The 18,098-nt window shown below is 41.4% G+C and overlaps 1 protein-coding gene across 2 annotated transcripts; it reads right to left on the bottom strand.

The window, feature by feature from the left end:
- Nucleotides 1-325: 325 nt before the first annotated feature.
- On the bottom strand, nucleotides 326-16,904 carry C5H6orf62 (chromosome 5 C6orf62 homolog). 2 transcript variants are annotated; one of them, XM_023209744.1, is made up of 5 exons: nucleotides 15,856-16,904; nucleotides 12,070-12,246; nucleotides 10,067-10,189; nucleotides 4,201-4,335; nucleotides 326-1,698 (listed from the first exon to the last, which is right to left on the bottom strand). In XM_023209744.1, the coding sequence occupies exons 1-5, from the start codon at nucleotides 15,895-15,897 to the stop codon at nucleotides 1,573-1,575; spliced, it is 603 nt and encodes a 200-aa protein (XP_023065512.1). In that variant the 5' UTR covers nucleotides 15,898-16,904; the 3' UTR covers nucleotides 326-1,572. The 2 variants fall into 2 exon arrangements, with proteins under 2 accessions (XP_023065512.1, XP_023065511.1); XM_023209743.1 differs by lacking the exon at nucleotides 15,856-16,904 and adding an exon at nucleotides 14,499-15,324.
- Nucleotides 16,905-18,098: the final 1,194 nt, after the last annotated feature.

Here is an 18,098-nt window from a genome sequence, read left to right as displayed (position 1 = left end):
TAAGACAAGAGCTTAGAAGAGTACCTGGCTGTAATAAACATTCAAAATGTTATTTCAAATAGATTGATTTTTAAGTAAGAGGACACATGAAAGCATTTTGAAATTTAAGAATGGCACTTTCCCATTAAGCAAGGCATAAGGCCAGGTTGCTAACTTTTGAAAGCTGACAGTATGTTCTTGATTTGTATTCTTGAAGTTACACACTCAACTGCCAGGTATTTTTCTTCTGAATTTTCTGTTTAGCCACAGACTGTGAAATGAAATAATTCCCTAAGGTGACCAGTAGCATCAGTGAAAGGGAAAAAAAAAAGTTAACACTTCAAACTTTGTGTATTCACCTGAACAGTCAGGGAACTTTCACCTATTTTATTTAGGTTTTCTTTTTTTGTTGTTTGTTTGTTTTTCCAAATTCCAACCAGAAGCTAAATACAATTGGAAACTGGTAAGCACTAGTTTTACTCCAAAGGAGTAGGATCATTCAGATTTACTCCAATAAAAGTATGCAACCCTTAAGCAAAGCTCTTCATTTAAAAACAAAACAAAACAAAAAAACACCTATACAGTAGTCTTTCCTTATGTTCATTGCACAAAATGAGTTCTGCTTTTAGAACTTTGACACTCTGGTTAATTTTACAATTTAAGATTCCAACTTTATAACCTTTTTCTACTCCAAAATACCCTTTAGTTTTTCTTTAGGATGGTGTAGAAACCAGCATTTCTGCACAATTCACTGGAATTTTTTTCTTTGTAATAAAAATCTCTTCTCTGTAAAACCAAAAAACAAAACAAAGTCCTCTACCTATCATGGTTTCTGCAGCTATGAATGTATTTCTCAGTTTTATAGCTGCTTTATAGCTACTTCAGACTCCAGATCTGCTTTAATGAGTATAACTGCATCCACACGCAGAATACTCCTACAATAGCAACTTGGGGAAAGAGATCTGGAAAAAAAAAATACATGAGTACCAGGAAACAAACATGGCCCAGTAAAATATGAGGCAAGAATGCCTACAATGAGATGCGTTTTTCATTTAAGATTTCTTTCCCATGGTTGTATTTTCTTTTTTAAACAACCAGTTCTGGTCATTAGAATGAATCTGACAGTGCTCTGGAACAACTGTGATTATAGCAAAGCTATTGTTTTAAAAAATGTTATTTATACCTGTTACATTCACTTCTCACCCTCTAAATACTGATGACAGATGTAAAAGAGGCAAATACCAGCACAAATGGGAAGACCATAAAAATGAGTATCACCTTGTGCTTTCAGATACATTTAAGCATTTCAGTGTACAATAGTCCTTTCATTTCACATTTTTAGTAAGATACTGATGCAGTGCAGCAAATATGCAAAGCATCTTCTTTCACACAGTCTGTGCACGACATCTAATTTTTTTTAAGTTCTGAGATAAAAATGATTTAAAAAAATCCAGGATGAACGAGTTTCAAAATGCATAGTGTTCTGTGCATGAGTCCATTTTCTTTAAACTCTGAAAGAATAAAGTGGTAAGAAAACAAGAAAAAACATTGCTGCTGCATTCTCTGATCTTCTCCATTTTGCTGGTCAGTACTCTACTCTGGCATATAAGGACGGAGGTGATCCTCTATGGTGCCAACTGCCCAGTGGGTGAGCTGTTCCTGTGGCAGGTAGAGGCAGATGCTGCATAACTTGAAGATTGTAGCTTTGTTTTTTGGAGTCTGGAAGGGGAAACATTTTAATACTTTTTAAAAATAAGACTTTAGCATAACTGTCACATGAAGTCAACTTCCCACAATTAAGCGTCTTAACATACAGAGTAAAGGACAAATTACAGTCCCTATCCATATTCTAGATGGACAAAATCTTGCCATATAAGATGCGGGAAAAATTTATGCAGAATTAAAAGATAAAAAGTTGGGGAAGTAAACCAGAGACTACTTGCTAGAAGAAATTAAAGCTAAAAGCATTTCATGAGTTTGAAGTCATTTTTATATAGAGGAAGACAAAGCAGATGTGGTAAGAACAGAAGCTAGTGAGAGGATGAAGGAATAGGTAAAAATTCAGGGCTGGGTTTGGTGGCTCACACCTGTAATCCCAGCACTTTGGGAGGCTGAGTCAGGAGGATTGCTTGAGCCCAGGAGTTCAAGACCATTCTGGGCAACATGAGGAAAACCCATCTCTACAAAAAATATAAAAATTAGCTGGATGTGGTGGCACATGCCTGTAGTCCAGCCACTCGGGAAGCTGAGGTGGATCACCTGTACCCAGGAGGTCAAGGGTATGGTGAGCCATGATCATGCCAGTGTACTCCAGCCTGGTGACAGAGTGAGACCCTGTCTCAAAAAATAAAAGAAAGATTTAAGCATATCCTGGGGTAAGGGACTAGAAGAAAGCCAAACTATTACCAGTTAAATCAAAACCCTTATTTTTAAGAAGTAGTTACCATTTGAACATCCAACTTAACTACAAAGTTCATCTTTTGTTCACTATCTAGCACCTCTAAAAGGCAAAATAAAGACTGACTTTGAAGATGTCTGAAGTAGTCTACAAATGTAAATGAACCTATACATATGTACCTATACTTTACTTGTATTAATTTTAAATGTAACAACCTTAGGTTAAATTTAACAATTTTAGGATTATCATTTGTTCAATTTCACAGCAGCAAAATGCTCACTCACAAGTTACCTGTCCAAGATCACACAGCCAGCAAGTGGCTGCATCTAAAAACTAAATTGCAATACTTTGATTGCTGCTTAAAAGGGAAGTGGTTATTTGTTGTTGGCAGTGTTTTTTTGTTTTTGTTTTTTTGAGATGAGGTCTGTGTTACTCAAGCAGGAGTGTGTTGGCGCCATCATGGCTCACTGCAACTCTTAAAATCCTGGGCTCAAGCGATTCTCCCCGCCTCAGCCTCCAGAGTAGCTAGGACCACAGGAGCATGCCACAATGTCTGGCTAATTTCTTTCATTTTTTGTAGAGACCAGCCTCTGTTGCCCAGGCTGGTCTTGAACTCTTGGACTCAAGCAATCCTCCCCCATCGGCCTCCCAAAATGCTAGGATTACAAGAGACACTGTGCCCAAATGGAAGTGCTTATTTGAAATAAATGTGGATCTTTTAAATAAATGTCACTCATTCTTGTAGATTTAAAAAGTCAGCTGGGCGTGGTGGTTCAAGCCTGTAATCCCAGCACTTTGGGAGGCCAAGGCAGGCAGATTACAAGTTCAGGAGAACGAGACCATCCTGGCTAACACGGTAAAACCCGGTCTCTACTAAAAATACAAAAAATAAAATAAAAATTAGCCAGGCGTGGTGGCATGTGCCCGTAGTCCCAGTTACTCGGGAGGCTGAGGCAGGAGCATGGTGTGAACCCGGGAGGTGGAGCTTGCAGTGAACTGAGATCGCACCACTGCACTCCAGCCTGGGCAACAGACTCCCTCTCAAAATAAACAAACAAAAAAGAGGGCCAGGTCAGTACTTCTGGAAACACAATGTGTTTCAAATCACCTGAGGGTTCTGTTTAAAGTGCGGATTCTGATTCGTAGAGTCTGAGAGTCTGTATTTTTAACAAGTTCCAAGTGATGTCTATCCGTTGCCCACACATCTGGTAGAAATGCTTTAGGGCAACGGTTCCCACTACTGTTCACTAGAATCCTGACTTTTAAAAGCTTCGAAGGAGGTGGGTTTTTCCCCTTTTGTTTAAAAAAAAAAAAAAAAAAGCTTGCCAGGTGGCTGTAATGTGCGGCAAAATTTGGGAATCATTGTTCTACAGTGAGGTCTAGGAAATACTGTTTTAAAAATTCATTTTTTTTGAGACAGGGTCTCGGTCTGTCACTCAAGCTGGAGTGTAGTGGCAAGATCTCACTGTAGCCTCCCAAGCTCAAGCAATCCTCCCCCTTCAGCCTCCCCAGCAGCTGGGACTACAGGCACACGCCACTATGCCTGGCTAGTTTTTGTATTTTCTGTAGAGATGAAGTTTCGTCATGTTGCCCAGGCTGGTCTGGAATTCCTGAGCTCAATCAATATGCCCGCCTCGGCTTTCCAAAGTGCTGGGATTACAGACGTGAGCCACCATGCCCAGACTATTTTTTGTTTTTTTTTAAGTAACTTCAAAAATAATGCAGTGTTTGGGAGACAAAACAAGTAACTTGTATAAAAAACATTTACTAACCAATAAGCTTTTTGAATGAGCCTGTAAGTGGTTTTCAAAAAACCCGCTTACCTGCAAGTGCTGTCTGTCAATGAAGAGAAACACTGACTGGTTAGGATTGTTGACAACGATTCCAGTCTTGTCCTTGCGGCTCAGTACATGCAGAAACTGTTTTTCATAGTCACCGTGATGAAACTCAAATTTGGCCTAAATCCAAAATACAACATTTGTATTTAACTTCAAACAAGTTATACTACCTGAAACATCTGCATCTATATGCATATAGCTGTGCTGTCCAATAAAGCAGCCAACAGTCAAACGTTATTTTTTCCTCTTTAAAAAACAAATTATGGCAAACCCACAACTAGGATCACAGGCAAAAATTTAGATTAAAAGGTATTTACAATTCCATTCTTCAGTAACACTAGCCACATTTCAAATGCTTGATGGTCACATGACTACTGGCCACCATTAAGAACAATCTCTTGAGATACAGAACATTTCCTTAATTGTAGAGAATTCTATTGGACAGTACACTCCATGGCGACAGCTGATCGGGAAATTCTCTGCATCAAAATGACTAAATCCTAGTACTCCATGATCATAAAATTGTATTTTCAAACCTACTCAGTCCAAGACTCCCACCATAGTACTTTAAGCCTCAAGGACATCTCTTTTCTTTTGATTAAGAGGCACATTGTTAATTGCTGTTTCTAAGAAAAAAATAAGTAAATGTTTATTCTAACCCTAGCTGCACAACTCACTAGTTAGGTGACCTTACACAGATCCCTTAACTTACCTAAACTTCAGCTTCCTCATCTATAAAATAAAGCCGTAACCCATTTCACAGGACAGTTAAGAGGATTAAATGAAATGTAAAGCCCACAACTGAAATATAGTTCTGCTCCTCACAGACAGGCTATGTTTTTATGTGAATTTTTCCCACAGCTAGCCTTGGGTTGTTTTCAAAAATTTGTGAAGTTATGAAAGACTGTTATCAATTAAGTCAGAACACGCCCTTCAATCTTTTAACATGAGGAAGATCAATCAACTCCATCCTCCCACAAAATATCTGTTGGGCATGGGGAGACGCCAAATGCTAAGACATGACCAGGCTTGATGAAGAATTCAAGAAACCTAGACTTAACAATATGGTATTTAGATAATACTGAGTTGTACAAATAATTGTTAGTCCATTTGGTTCAAACATATTTTATTGCCCTGTTACGTCTAAAACAGTAGGAAATAATAACATTGAAAAACCAAGTTCCTGCTATGCAGGATTTTATACCTAGGAGCTTTTCTTATAAACCATAACATTAACTATGATATAGCATCACAATACACCACATGTAACATGATACCGAACTGTACTTCTATACAATTCAAATACTAAATTATTAATATGATCATAACCATATCAAAAGCATGCTATTAGCTACTAAAAAATAGGAATAAGGTTACTTCAGCCTTAACGGGCTTATTACACTGCTGAAGAGGACAAGTACAACCAAATATAAAACCCAACTTGCTTCAAATCCTTTCCCAGAATAAGATGTGATTATTTGTAAAACTGCAATTTTTCCCACCCCTTTTTTTTTTGAGACGGAGTTTCGCTCGTTGCCCAGGCTGTAGTGCAATGGCGTGATCTTGGCTCACTGTAACCTCTGCCTCCTGGGTTCAAGCGATTCTCCTGCCTCAGCCTCCCGAGTAGCTGGGATACAGGCATGCACCACACCACGCCCAGCTAATTTTGTATTTTTAGTAGAGACAGGACTTCTTCATGTTGGTCAGGATGGTCTAAAACTCCTGACCTCAGGTGATCCGCCCCACTCAGCCTCCCAAAGTGTTGGGATTACAGGCGTGAGCCACCGCGCCCGGCCCAAATTTGGTTCTTATCATCAAACTGCCATAGGAGAAAAAAATAAATAACAGCAAGTAACACGGGAACATTATGATTTTGGATTGCACCTTTAAAGATTAAGAGAATTTCCCCAGGACAAAGTAGCGATGGTAAGTAATCTGATAAATGCTGACTGGGCATGGTGCCTCAAACCTATAATCCCAGCACTTTCGGAGGCCAAAGCGGGAGGATCACTAGAGGCCAGGAGTTTGAGACCAGTCTGGGCAACACAGTGAGATCCTATCTCTACAAAAATAATTAGCTGGGCATGGTGGTGCACACCTGTGGTCCCAGCTACTCATGAGGTTGAGGTGGAAGGATCACTTGGGCCTGGGAGGTCAAGGCTGCAGTGAGCCATGACTGTGCCACTGCACTCCAGCCTGGATGACAGAGTGAGACCCCATTCTCACCATCTAAAAACAAAACAAAACAAAACAAAACAAAACAAAAAAGCCATGCCAGGAAACAGAACCAACACAAAAACAAACGTGTTAAAAACTGAAATACTATTCAAGTAACAAAGCTGCAATATGGGAAGTAACCAAGGTGGGTGCAAGAACAGTAATCACACTGAAAAGAGGTTTGAGTGAGACTGAAAAAGACCTTCCTTGTGATTCTATAGCGTGTTTTTTTTTTTTTTTTTGAGACGGAGTCTCGCTCTGTTGCCATGGCTGGAGTGCAGTGACCGGATCTCAGCTCACTGCAAGCCCTGCCTCCCGGGTTTTACGCTATTCTCCTGCCTCAGCCTCCCGAGTAGCTGGGACTACAGGCGCCCGCCACCTCGCCCGGCTAGTTTTTTTTGTATTTTTTAGTAGAGACAGGGTTTCACCGTGTTAGCCAGGATGGTCTCGATCTCCTGACCTCGTGATCCGCCCGTCTCGGCCTCCCAAAGTGCTGGGATTACAGGCTTGAGCCACCGTGCCCAGCCTCTATAGCATTTCAATTCTATCATATTGAATATCCACTTATGTGAAAAGAAATAGTGTACACACACTCACACACAAACACACACACTTCTCATAAGCAGCATGAAAGAAGTAATTCCCACAGAATAACGAAATATTCTAACAGTCGAGGGAGGAGCTAACCTCGGTAGTAGCATTAATAATGAAAAGAAGAGATATATTTCAGTAGTACCTCCTGGCACTTCATAGTACACTGAAGAACTCACTATTTAAAAACAATCCTTATTCTGGTTCCGATTATATCCTCACTGCCCAAATTTTCAGATTTTAAAGTGCTTCAAAAGGCCAGGCACGGTGACTCACATCTGTAATCTCAGCACTTTGGGAGGCTGAGGCAAGAGGATCACTTGAACTCAGAAGTTCAAGACCAGTCTGGGCAACAAAACGAGACCCCATCTCTACAAAAAATTAATTAAATTTAAAAAATAAGTAAAGTGCTTTAAGAGTTTAAAAAAAAAAAAAAAAAACGAGGCCTGTGAGGTAAAATTTACCATTCCTTTTCTCATTTTCTTTGAGAAAGAACTAAGTGAGTTATATTTAAGGCCCCTCATACAGGATATTCATACATTTCAAATTACTTCAGAAAAGCAAATTAGTTCTTACAATATTAACCTACTTACTGCAGCTGAATTCTAAAGTTATTACCTACATCATACTGCTTACATTCAGTCCAGAATTTTAAGATTCTGTAATTAATAGAGGTAACTTTTCACAGTACAGGGTAGTGAGTTAAAAGCATAGTCAGTCCAGGCTTTTATCCTATTTAACTGCCTTGGGCCTTATTTACCTAATTTCTGTCTCAGTTTCCTCCTATCTACCACCCAGTTATTTTAAGGACTGAGATTAAATACATATAAAGTAAGAGAAAGTCTAAGGCCGGGTGTGGTGGCTCATGCCTGTAATCCTACCACTTTCGGAGGCCAAGCCAGGCAGATCACTTGCGGTCAAGAGTACGAGACCAGCCTGGCCAACATGGCAAAACCCCGTCTCTACAAAAAAAAAAAAAAATACAAAAATTAGCTGCGCACCTGTAATCCCAGCTACTCAGGAGGCTGAGGCACAAGAATGGCTCAAACCTGGGAGGCAGAGGTTGCAGTGAGCCAAGATCACGCCACCACACTCCAGCTTGGGCAACAGAGCAAAACCCTGTCTCAAAAAAAGGTCAGGCAAAAAGGAAAAAGGTGGCTCACACCTGTAATCCCAGCATTTTGGGAGGCTGAGGCGGGCGAATCACGAGGTCAAGAGATCCAGACCATCCTGGCCAACATGGTGAACACCCGTCTCTACTAAATATACAAAAATTAGCTGCGTGTGGTGGCGTGTCCCTGTAGACCCAGGGAGGTTGAGGCAGAAGAATCACTTGAACCCAGGAGGCAGAAGTTGCAGTGAGCCAAGATCACGCTACCGCACTCCAATCTGACAACAGAGTGGGACTCCATCTCAAGAGACAAAGAAAAAAAAAAACAGAAGCCTAGTACAGTCAACTCTCAATAAACATCAGCCATGACTTCAAAGAGTACTTGACCCAAGACTAAAGTTAACTATTTCGAATAAGGTCCCAGTGGGAAAGGCGGGGTATCAGAATTTTGAAAACATACTGTAATAAGCAGACCTACATTTTTCCAATGGAAAATCCTTAACTAAAAAACCAAATCTTAACACCACCTCCAGAGAGTAGATACAGTTATCAGCCCTGTTCTGAGAACTTTAAATATGCCTTTTCTATTCCTGTTTTCATGCCTTTTATATTCATTTTCTCCAGTATTCTTGTCAGTCAGATATCATCCATTAAATGACAGAAATACAGATGCTCCACAACTTGTGATGTTACATCCTGATAAACCCAGTGTAAGTTACACGTATTTTAAATCAAAAAGTGACTTTTTAACTTACAACAATTCCAATTTACAATGAGTTTACCTGGATGTAGTCCCATCATAAATCAAGGAGTACAATGAATTCATATGGCTTTCACATCATGGTAAAGTTGAAAAATCTTAAGTTGAACCATTGGAAGTCAGGAGAATCTGTATACAGTACTTTCATATGTATGTAACCAATGGAATATCTTTAGAACTCAGCTGAATTAATCTTAAAACATTAAAAATGATGATTATTAGAGGTTATGTGTAGCAACATTACCATGGGGGCGGGAGAGTATATCAACTTATACAGTCTGTGAAAAACATAAGCACCACGAAGATACTTCAAGGTAATAAGCAGAAGCAAAAGTTTAAAATTACAAATAATCCTCACAATTAGCTTAAAATAAAGCCTTCTAATATTTGATATAGTATACTTAAAATGAGTCCTTAATGTCATCATTTTTCTGCTTATAAAAGTATACTTAAGAAAATTGTGGCAACATATGCCATAAATTATAAAGGAAACATATATGTAAACACATATAATAAAAAAGGAAAGTTAGCTACACCTGACCTACAACCAAGTACAACTAACACTTCGGTGGACCTCCATCTTCTATGCATACAAATATACTATAAATAAAACTAGGTTCAACATGAGTAAATGCCCTTAACACTAGAGGGGGGATTCACTTGAGCAATGTCCAGTATACCGTAACAGTCAAAAGTCAGCAAGATTTTAAGGTTAAGAATGACTACTAAATTTACTTCTTTCCTCTATAATTTTATATACAAATCAACTTCTAGAAAATGATTTATTCACTCATTTCAGATCACACTCCTTTGGGAAGCAGCAGAGTTAAATGTACTGTTTTAGAAGGATGTGTGGTGAAGGCTACAAGAGTTACAGATCTCAGAAGCTCATGTGTGGGCCCCTCTGTAAATCAATAAATGTCCACTTCAAAAGATTTTCTCTAGCCATAATTTCAAAGCCACACTGGGCAGGTGGGACCACCACAATGTCAAGAGATTCTATAATCCAAATGCTTTCTTCTCTTGCATCACAATACTCTAAATAGGGGGGACTCGTGAAATAAAACTATCAGAAACCATATTCCCAAAGAATTTATCAAGTTAGACCCTATTATATTCTAGTAGTTTTCACATACTGAAATACTCATCACACTTATTTTAGACCAAAATACCTGAACAGGCCTAAAAGGCTCATCAGATTCCTTCCACCTAGAAAACAGGAGACAGACAATTTTTTCAATATCATTCCGAGGCCAAAGAATGAAATCCATCTCCTGAGTACAGCCAATTACATCCTATAAAATGAGGGGGGAAAAAAAAGTTTACTTTTAAAGAAACAACTACATCAAGCAATATCACAAATTATAGGGTTTCCCTATAAAAACATTTTATAAGTACAAAAGACCTACCATATATCATTTTATATCTTAGGAAATAAATATAATAGTTTATAATCTGAATAGCTCATGATGTAATTTTTTATTTTTGGAGAGAGTCCCTCTCTGTGGCCCAGGCTGGAATGCAATGGCGCAATCACTGCTTACTGCAACTTCCGCCTACCAGGTTCAACTGATTCTCGTGACTTAGCCTCCCAAATGGCTGCGATTACAAGTGTGTGCCACCATGCCCAGCTAATATATTTTGTATTTTTTTTTTTTTTTTGAGACAGAGTCTCGCTCTGTCGCCCAGGCTGGAGTGCAGTGGCCGGATCTCAGCTCACTGCTAGCTCCATCTCCCAGGTTTACGCCATTCTCCTGCCTCAGCCTCCCGAGTAGCCGGGACTACAGGCGCCCGCGACCTCGCCCGGCTAGTTTTTTTGTATTTTTTTAGTAGAGACAGGGTTTCACCACATCGGCCAGGCTGGTCTCGAACTCCTGACCTCAGGTGATCCACCCACCTCGGCCTCCCAAAGTGTTGGGATTACAGGCGTTAAGTCACTGCGCCCGGCCCTAATTTTTTTATCTTGCAGAGAGTAACATACACTCAGTCCAATGCTCCTAACACCAAGACCTAGATTTATCAGTGCATAGTGAAAACTCCAACAAAATCTCTGGTATCTGTTGTGTTGTCAGACCCTTAAACTTTATTTCCACCTTTAAAAATCAGAATCTATTTAACAAAGATATCTTAGAACTCCTAATATGAATCACTATCCTATTATAGTTGAAATGCTATTTTTATGTTGATAGGAAACTACTTTTCTCCATTCCTGACTTCTGCTTCATTACTATAGCCAGCATATTAATTTTTGAAGGTCCACAAATCTCTTCCAGACCAGTGCCTGGTTATCTCCAGCATTCTCCCCAAGTAACTGTGGGGATATCTTGGTTCAGGTATGCTTAGATTAACTTTTAATATGCTGCAGAAGTTTACAAAGCTGGAAGCACTTCCTTATATTCATATTCCCCCCAAGAAAGGAAATACAATAAACAGAGATATAAGATATGTATCCACAATAATAATACACACGATTATGAGCCTAATACAACAAAGTTTCCCATGTTTTACTCAAGGTCAAATTTTAAAAAACAACCTACTTTAAAAATTTTAAAACTTTATGTATAACACTTAAATTATCAAAAATAGTTGGCTACGGGCCGGGTGCAGTGGCTCACAGCTGTAATCTCAGCACTTTGGGAGGTCAAGGCAGGAGGATGACTTGAGGTCAGGAGTTCCAGACCAGCCTAGCCAACACGGCAAAACCCCGTCTCTACTAAAAATAGAAAAAATTAGCCGAGCATGGTGGCACACAACTGTAGTCCCTAGTCCCAGCCACTGAGGAGGCTAAGGCAGAGGCATCATTTGAATACGCAGGGGCAGTGGCTGCCGTGAGCCAAGATTACGCCACTGCACTCCCGCCTCGGCAAAAGAGCAAAACTTTGTCTCCAAAAAAAAAAAAAAAAAGTCCGCGATCTTCAACACCTAACATGGATTAAAGAATTCCCTTTATATACTTTATCCACATAAGAACGGTCTGGGGTAAAAAAAAATGTCTTTTTCTAATCCTATAAACACAGTGCTTTAAAGTCACGATCCCAGTTATCAACATGGCACAAAGACAAATTTACCCTTAGAGACTGGTCACTATCATAACTACCCACTTTAAGGGGGGGGTGGGAAATGCAAGGTTAATCCACAGAAACTTTATCAAGTCAAGACTTAAGGCAGAACTTACCCTTCTCATAGACTGATATCGAGGAGCATGGAGCTGTACCACATCCTTCTGTAAAAGCTCCAGGGAACTTTCCAAGGAATAGCTGGAATCTCGCACACCTTTCAGGATATTTTCTTCATAATTATTTGTCATGACTGGTATAACCTCAGACACTTCAAAAAGTGCTGACTTTTTCTTCTAAAAGAAAAGAAAATGGTGTATTAACCCACAGGGAGCACAGCCTTTTAACACTCAGTTCATATTACAATGTCATGTAGCATTAACTCCACAAAATTCTTAACTCTCTGAAATAACTTATATACTGAAAACACATGTTCAGATAGGTAATTCGTTCTGTTCTTCTCCTACCCTCCCCCTCCAACCATACATGTACAAGCTATCATTTGAATGTTTAATGCTTGAGTTTTATAGCATAATGGTGTCCATAGCATTATTTTGGACATTACTTCTTAAAATTAAAAATCTCAGCAGTTTTAAAACAACACTATTCAGACAAATGAATTGTTTCATTCCTTACATAGGCCAATCTCCATTACTTTCTCAACATCACATAATCAAAACCATCAATATTTATGGGTGGGTTTTTTTTTTTTTGAGATGGAGTCTCGCTGTGTTGCCCAGGCTAGAGTGCAGTGGCACGATCTTGGCTCACTGCAACCTTTGCCTCCTGGGTTCGAGGGACTCTCCTGCCTCAGCCTCCCGAGTAGCTGGGATTACAGGCCTGCGCCACCACATCTGACTAATTTTTTTATTTTCAGTAGAGACGGGGTTTCACCATGTTGGTCAAACTGGCCTTGGACTCCTGACCTCAAGTGATCCGCCTGCCTCAGCCTCCCAAAGTGCTGGGATTACAGGCGTGAGCCACCGCACCCAGCCAAAACCATCAATATTTGAAAGACTAAAAAAAAGCACACCAAGTTCTCTTTTAATACTAGTCAACACCAAGTTCGCATCACAAAACTACTTTTTGAAATTCTATACTATTAGGTATATATCATGAATTATTCAGGGCAACTGCATGGACACTGTCCATTCACAGAATAAAACCAGATTATCACTGGTGTTAAAGAGTTAGACGGTGCAATTTGGGGCAATGTATAGATTAAATACAAAGATCTGGTCTCATCACTTATTATCTTGGATTAATCAAGATCCAAGATATGCTCCATCATTCCAAGATATGCTCTTGGAAGAGCATACATTATATCATCTTCAACTAAAATCCAATCTCATCAACTCTGAGTCAGCTTGTCAACAAAAGTGGAGATGTAAGTCCTTGATACCACCCAATCTTGGGATCGTCACTTCAAAAATTACTTTAAAATCACTTCACAATGCTATACTTCAGCAGCTAAGAATGTTCTTAAATACAAATAACCTTTCAGGAGTTAAGAGTTGGGGCTATGCATGGCAGCTCCTGCCTGTAATTCCAGCACTTTAGAACACCACGACAGGAGGATCACTTTAGCCCAGGAGTTCAAGACTAGCCTGGGCAACACAGTGAGGCCTGTCTCAGCAACAAAAATAAGTAAATAAAAGAGTTAAACAGTAGGGGAAAACCTGGGAAACTTCCAGATACTAAATAGATACCACACTAAGACTGTATTTCTGATATGAAATTAGCTAACAATTTAAGCACCAGAATTCAAGTAGCACTTCCTTATATTCATAACCTCATCTCCGGTGAAATAAGCCTTGTTGATAATTTAAGAAAATGTTCATTTTAAGCTGCAAAAAATACTGCTTTTATCATCCCATCCTTGACTACTCACAACTCACTGTTTGCTATTTAACTGTGGAACTAATTCGGATTAAGACCTCCACCGCCCCTAAAAATGAAACTTCCTCTAGGTCATTTTGAATTTTTAAAAACTGTACTTCTATACGAGGCAAAATGAACTCTAAGTAAAAAAGAAAATCACACTTCTAAACACAAATTAACCATTTCAGTATTTAATTGCTCCTAAAAGTTAAGGTGCACTCCACTGCATTAAATGTATGAGAAAAGGTTACCTACATTACGGAGTTTAAGAAACAGACTAACTTTAGCATATAAACAGTCTAATTATAATTTAACATTTCAAGCATCTTATTTATACTCTACATTAGATAATCTTTAAATTCCGTCCTAAGGTTTCCTATGTTAACTCCACATAAAATTTTATAATGTTGCCCACCCCATGTCAACTCAGTGTATACTACTATTAAGCTTCAGACTCAAATTTATTTCCAAACCAAGAAACGCTCAAGGATCTTTTTGAATGCTGCAACTGCTCAATTCAGAATCACCCCTAAGGGTGAAAAACAGAGCATACAAAGCAGACTTTTTTCAATCACTCTTTAACCTAATATTCATAATAATTTAAGAGTAACAATACACACTTACAAAAATCACTTGTGCTAATTCACCATTAAGAACTTTAAATTACCTTCTCCTTGAATACAAACGCAATATACATCTTGAAGTCAAACTGGTCAGCTAGAGATTCTTTTTTCTTTCTAAGCTGAGCACGTAGTCTGTTCAGAGCTTGTTTCTTCCGGGAGTTTGGGTCCCCCATTTTGAAATACAGGTGGTACTAAAGCCTTTGGAAATTGTCACTAAACTATGGGCACTTTTTCTTAAGACTCAAGTACAACAGAAACAAGTCATTTTTTTTCCTGCTAATATGATTTAATAGCGAAAATCACGACTGTAACCCAAAAACTGCACCTTCTGGCAATATTAGCAGACTGTCATATTACAGGGTCAAGAAACAAAAGCTGCTGTCCAGTCATGTTTGGACAATAACGTTTGGGGTCAGACGGGAAAAAGGGAGGGAAGAAAGGAAAGAGAGAGGAGAAAATACTTTAACTAACTTTCTGGAAAACACATTTGGCTTAACTGCCAAAATAAAGGCTTTGCGGAGAAATGAAAAGCCTATAATCAGGATTTAGGTGTGCAATAAAACACAGCTGACACCAGACCAATCCCTAAAATCCATCCGGATTTTCCCCTTTTTAGAAAAGGGATTAAGAAAAGGAACAGGGCGGGGGGGAGTGTGATCCTTGCTTTCCAAAAAAAGAAAAGAAAACAAAAAACAAAAAGAAAACTCACCAAAACCAAAACCAAAACCAAAACAAAACACCAAAAACAGGGTAGGTGAATGAAACTGAAATATCCAATTAGATTTTACCCAGCCAGCTCCATGGCTGTAGTACCTAATTCTTAGTTATTTCAGATTTCACTATTGCTATGTATTGTCAGTGCTTGTTATTGATTACACTTGGTGGTGAGCGTAGAGAAAAGTGCAAAATCAGTAGAGAAGGAAAGGGAGAGGTACAGGGTTTCCCTGCAATCAACTACAGTGTATACTGGGGGCGGACAGCTGTTGCCCAAAGGAGCCATGAGAAAAAACAGCGGAGTCATTACCAACTTCCCCATCAACCACATTTTCACCCTCAGGCGGCTGCTAACGCTGCTGCCAAGGAGAATCATGATGGCAAAAGGAAAAGGGGTATATAATACGGTATTAATTATTCCGGCTCTGTGGTTAGACCTGATTAATGCCCGGGTTCCCAACACCCCCAGCCTGCAATTAGTCCTACATTCCCCAAGGGAGACTTCCCTGTGGATTTGCCCCCGTTCAAGATGGTGGGGAGTGCGATTTATCTTCTTGTGAGCATTGCCGAGGCAAAGGTGGCGGGTTCTTCTCCCAAATCCCAGGCGGTGCCCGGAGACCACCTGCCTTCCCAGGTCCCACCCCCAGGTCCCACCCCCACCCCTTGCCTTCAGCGGCAGCGACTCACTCGCACCACGGGAGACACAGGATCACTCGGGTTTTCACTCATTTCATCATGGAAACAATTCCCGCCCGGGTGGAGTAGGCGGGAGAGGGTAAATGGGAAGGTTCAGTGGGGAAAAAAGAAAATAATTGTGTTAATATTACTTCTAAAGTAAGCCCACCCACCCTCCCCCCAAAAAATTAAGTTCCCGGATTAGCTCTCTCACGTTGAACAGACCATGTTTCCAGAGTTTGGATTGTTTAGGGTGGGGTCGTTAGTTTGTTTCCCGAGGGGCAGGGGGTGGAATTGAGGCAGTTAGGGCGGGGTGGGTGACGGGGAAATCCCCTCCCTGTCCCCGCAAAGCCCGGGACTCACGGACCGACTCTCGGGCGGGGTTTGGGCCCTCTAGCCGCAGCCTGCGGGCGGAGCGGTGGCGGCGGCGGAAGAGGCGGCGGCGGCGCTGCTCGTAGCACGGGCAGGAGCCATGTCAAGAGAAAACCACCAGCCAACTGAGCCCCTCCATCCCCGCTGCAATGCGCACTGTGACTGGACCGCCCGCGCTGCTGCCGCCGCTCAGCCCCCACCTGGGACCCATAGTCTGGCTCGGCGCCCTGGGCGGCGACGGAGGGGAAGGACGCGGAGACAGCGGCGACAGGGAGAGAAAAAGAAAAAGAGGAAAAACGAGGAGAAAGATGGGGAGTTGGATTGGTACTGGCGGAGGAGGGGGAAGGGAAAGGAAGCCCTGCGCTAAGGGTCAGCGAAGTAACCCCCCAAAATAAAGTTATTTCAGTTCAAGCATCTGCTCTTGAGTCTTTCTTCCCCCTACAGTCGGATTCCGGCTCTCAGAAAAAGTCGCGGAGACCCGGAGGGGGGAAAAGCCGAAGCTGTTGGTGAGCGTCCGCGGCGGTATTGCCTCGTTCCCCCCCCACCGGTGGCTGCAGAAGCGGCGACGGCCTCGGGCGCCTCCCGGGTCCGGGGCAGAGTCGCGTTTGAGAAAGAAGCGAGAACAAACAACTTAAAATGGCAGCGAGGCCGCTGCGTCACCCGCCTCTCACCGGCACCGCCCCGGTGTGACTGCGATTGCGCGTCCTGTGGGATCCCACCATTTGCACAGAATCAAAGGGGGAGAAAGGATTGGAGGTGGGAAAGTTTGCAAGGTTATCGAAAAAGAGGAAAAGAGATCAAGAGGACAGAATAGCAGTAGGTCTTTTAAAAGTTGAGTCTTTGAACTTATCCTTTCCATTTCAGTAATCTCACCTCAAAAGGGAGTTTGAGTATTGAGACGCCTCTCTCCTCCAGTATGGAGTGTCCAAGGGGCGTGGAAAGGGTCTCCCCTCCACTCCTCCCCCCCCTTCTTCAGGAAGTCCCGGTCTCCTGAGTTGGCTCTTAGCCCCGCCCCGATGACATCATAAAAGCACGCCCTCTACCAGCCTCAACAAAACACCCGGATGGAGTCGCACTTCCCGAGTCTCGTCAGCCTCTCAGAGTCAGGCTGGGCGCGGGACAGAGCCTAACCAGCGACCTGGGCGGGCCAAAACTGGGGAAGTGGGCGGAGAGTGGGCGAGCGTAGGGGCGGAGCAAAGAAGGAAAAGGAGAGTGTGTGTTGGAAGACTGAAAGATTCTTATTTCGGTTCTGATAATTGTTAGTTCTTCTGGGGGTCGGTCCCGCGGTATCCTGCGGCAACAAACCCAGAACTCATTTCGACACCTGTAATTTAAACGGCGTGCTGGAGCAGATGTCTGATGTTAGCGCCACTTGCCTCTGTCCCCACCCCGCCACGTGCGCAGGCAGGGAGGGGCGGTCTTCAAGCTTGGAACAAGGTCAAAGACCTTGTTTAGACGTTGCTGCTGTGGCTTAGGAGAGGAGCAGGCCAGTCTGACTCGTGGATTTTTACCCACTGCTGTCAGAACACACTTTCTGTTAGGATCCCCCAGGACCTCAGACCTACAGCCTGCGCCTTAGGTGGTTCACTGTCTTCAACGAAACGTTTGCCGCCGAATCGCACGTCCTTGGCCCAAAGAGCGTTGAGTCCATTTTTCAAAGCTCTTAATGTGCTCATTAAAACACAGTTATGTAAGTACTTAGCAAAGGTCAATACTCCGCATAAGCAATGCTTATGTGCTCATTGGCTATTCTGCTGAGATTTTAGAAGTCCATTGGGACCCCAGTTACTACTTTTCATGAAGTCAAAATAGATCAGCTATAATAACATTTCAGCCATGAGCCAAAAGAATAACCGATACCTACCCTTTAATATAAATTGTCC

This window comes from Piliocolobus tephrosceles, chromosome 5 (genome assembly GCF_002776525.5).
Source record: "Piliocolobus tephrosceles isolate RC106 chromosome 5, ASM277652v3, whole genome shotgun sequence".
Taxonomy (NCBI): Eukaryota; Metazoa; Chordata; class Mammalia; order Primates; family Cercopithecidae; genus Piliocolobus; species Piliocolobus tephrosceles.
Note: the sequence above shows the minus strand (reverse complement) of the source record. Positions and strands in the feature narration are given on the sequence as shown.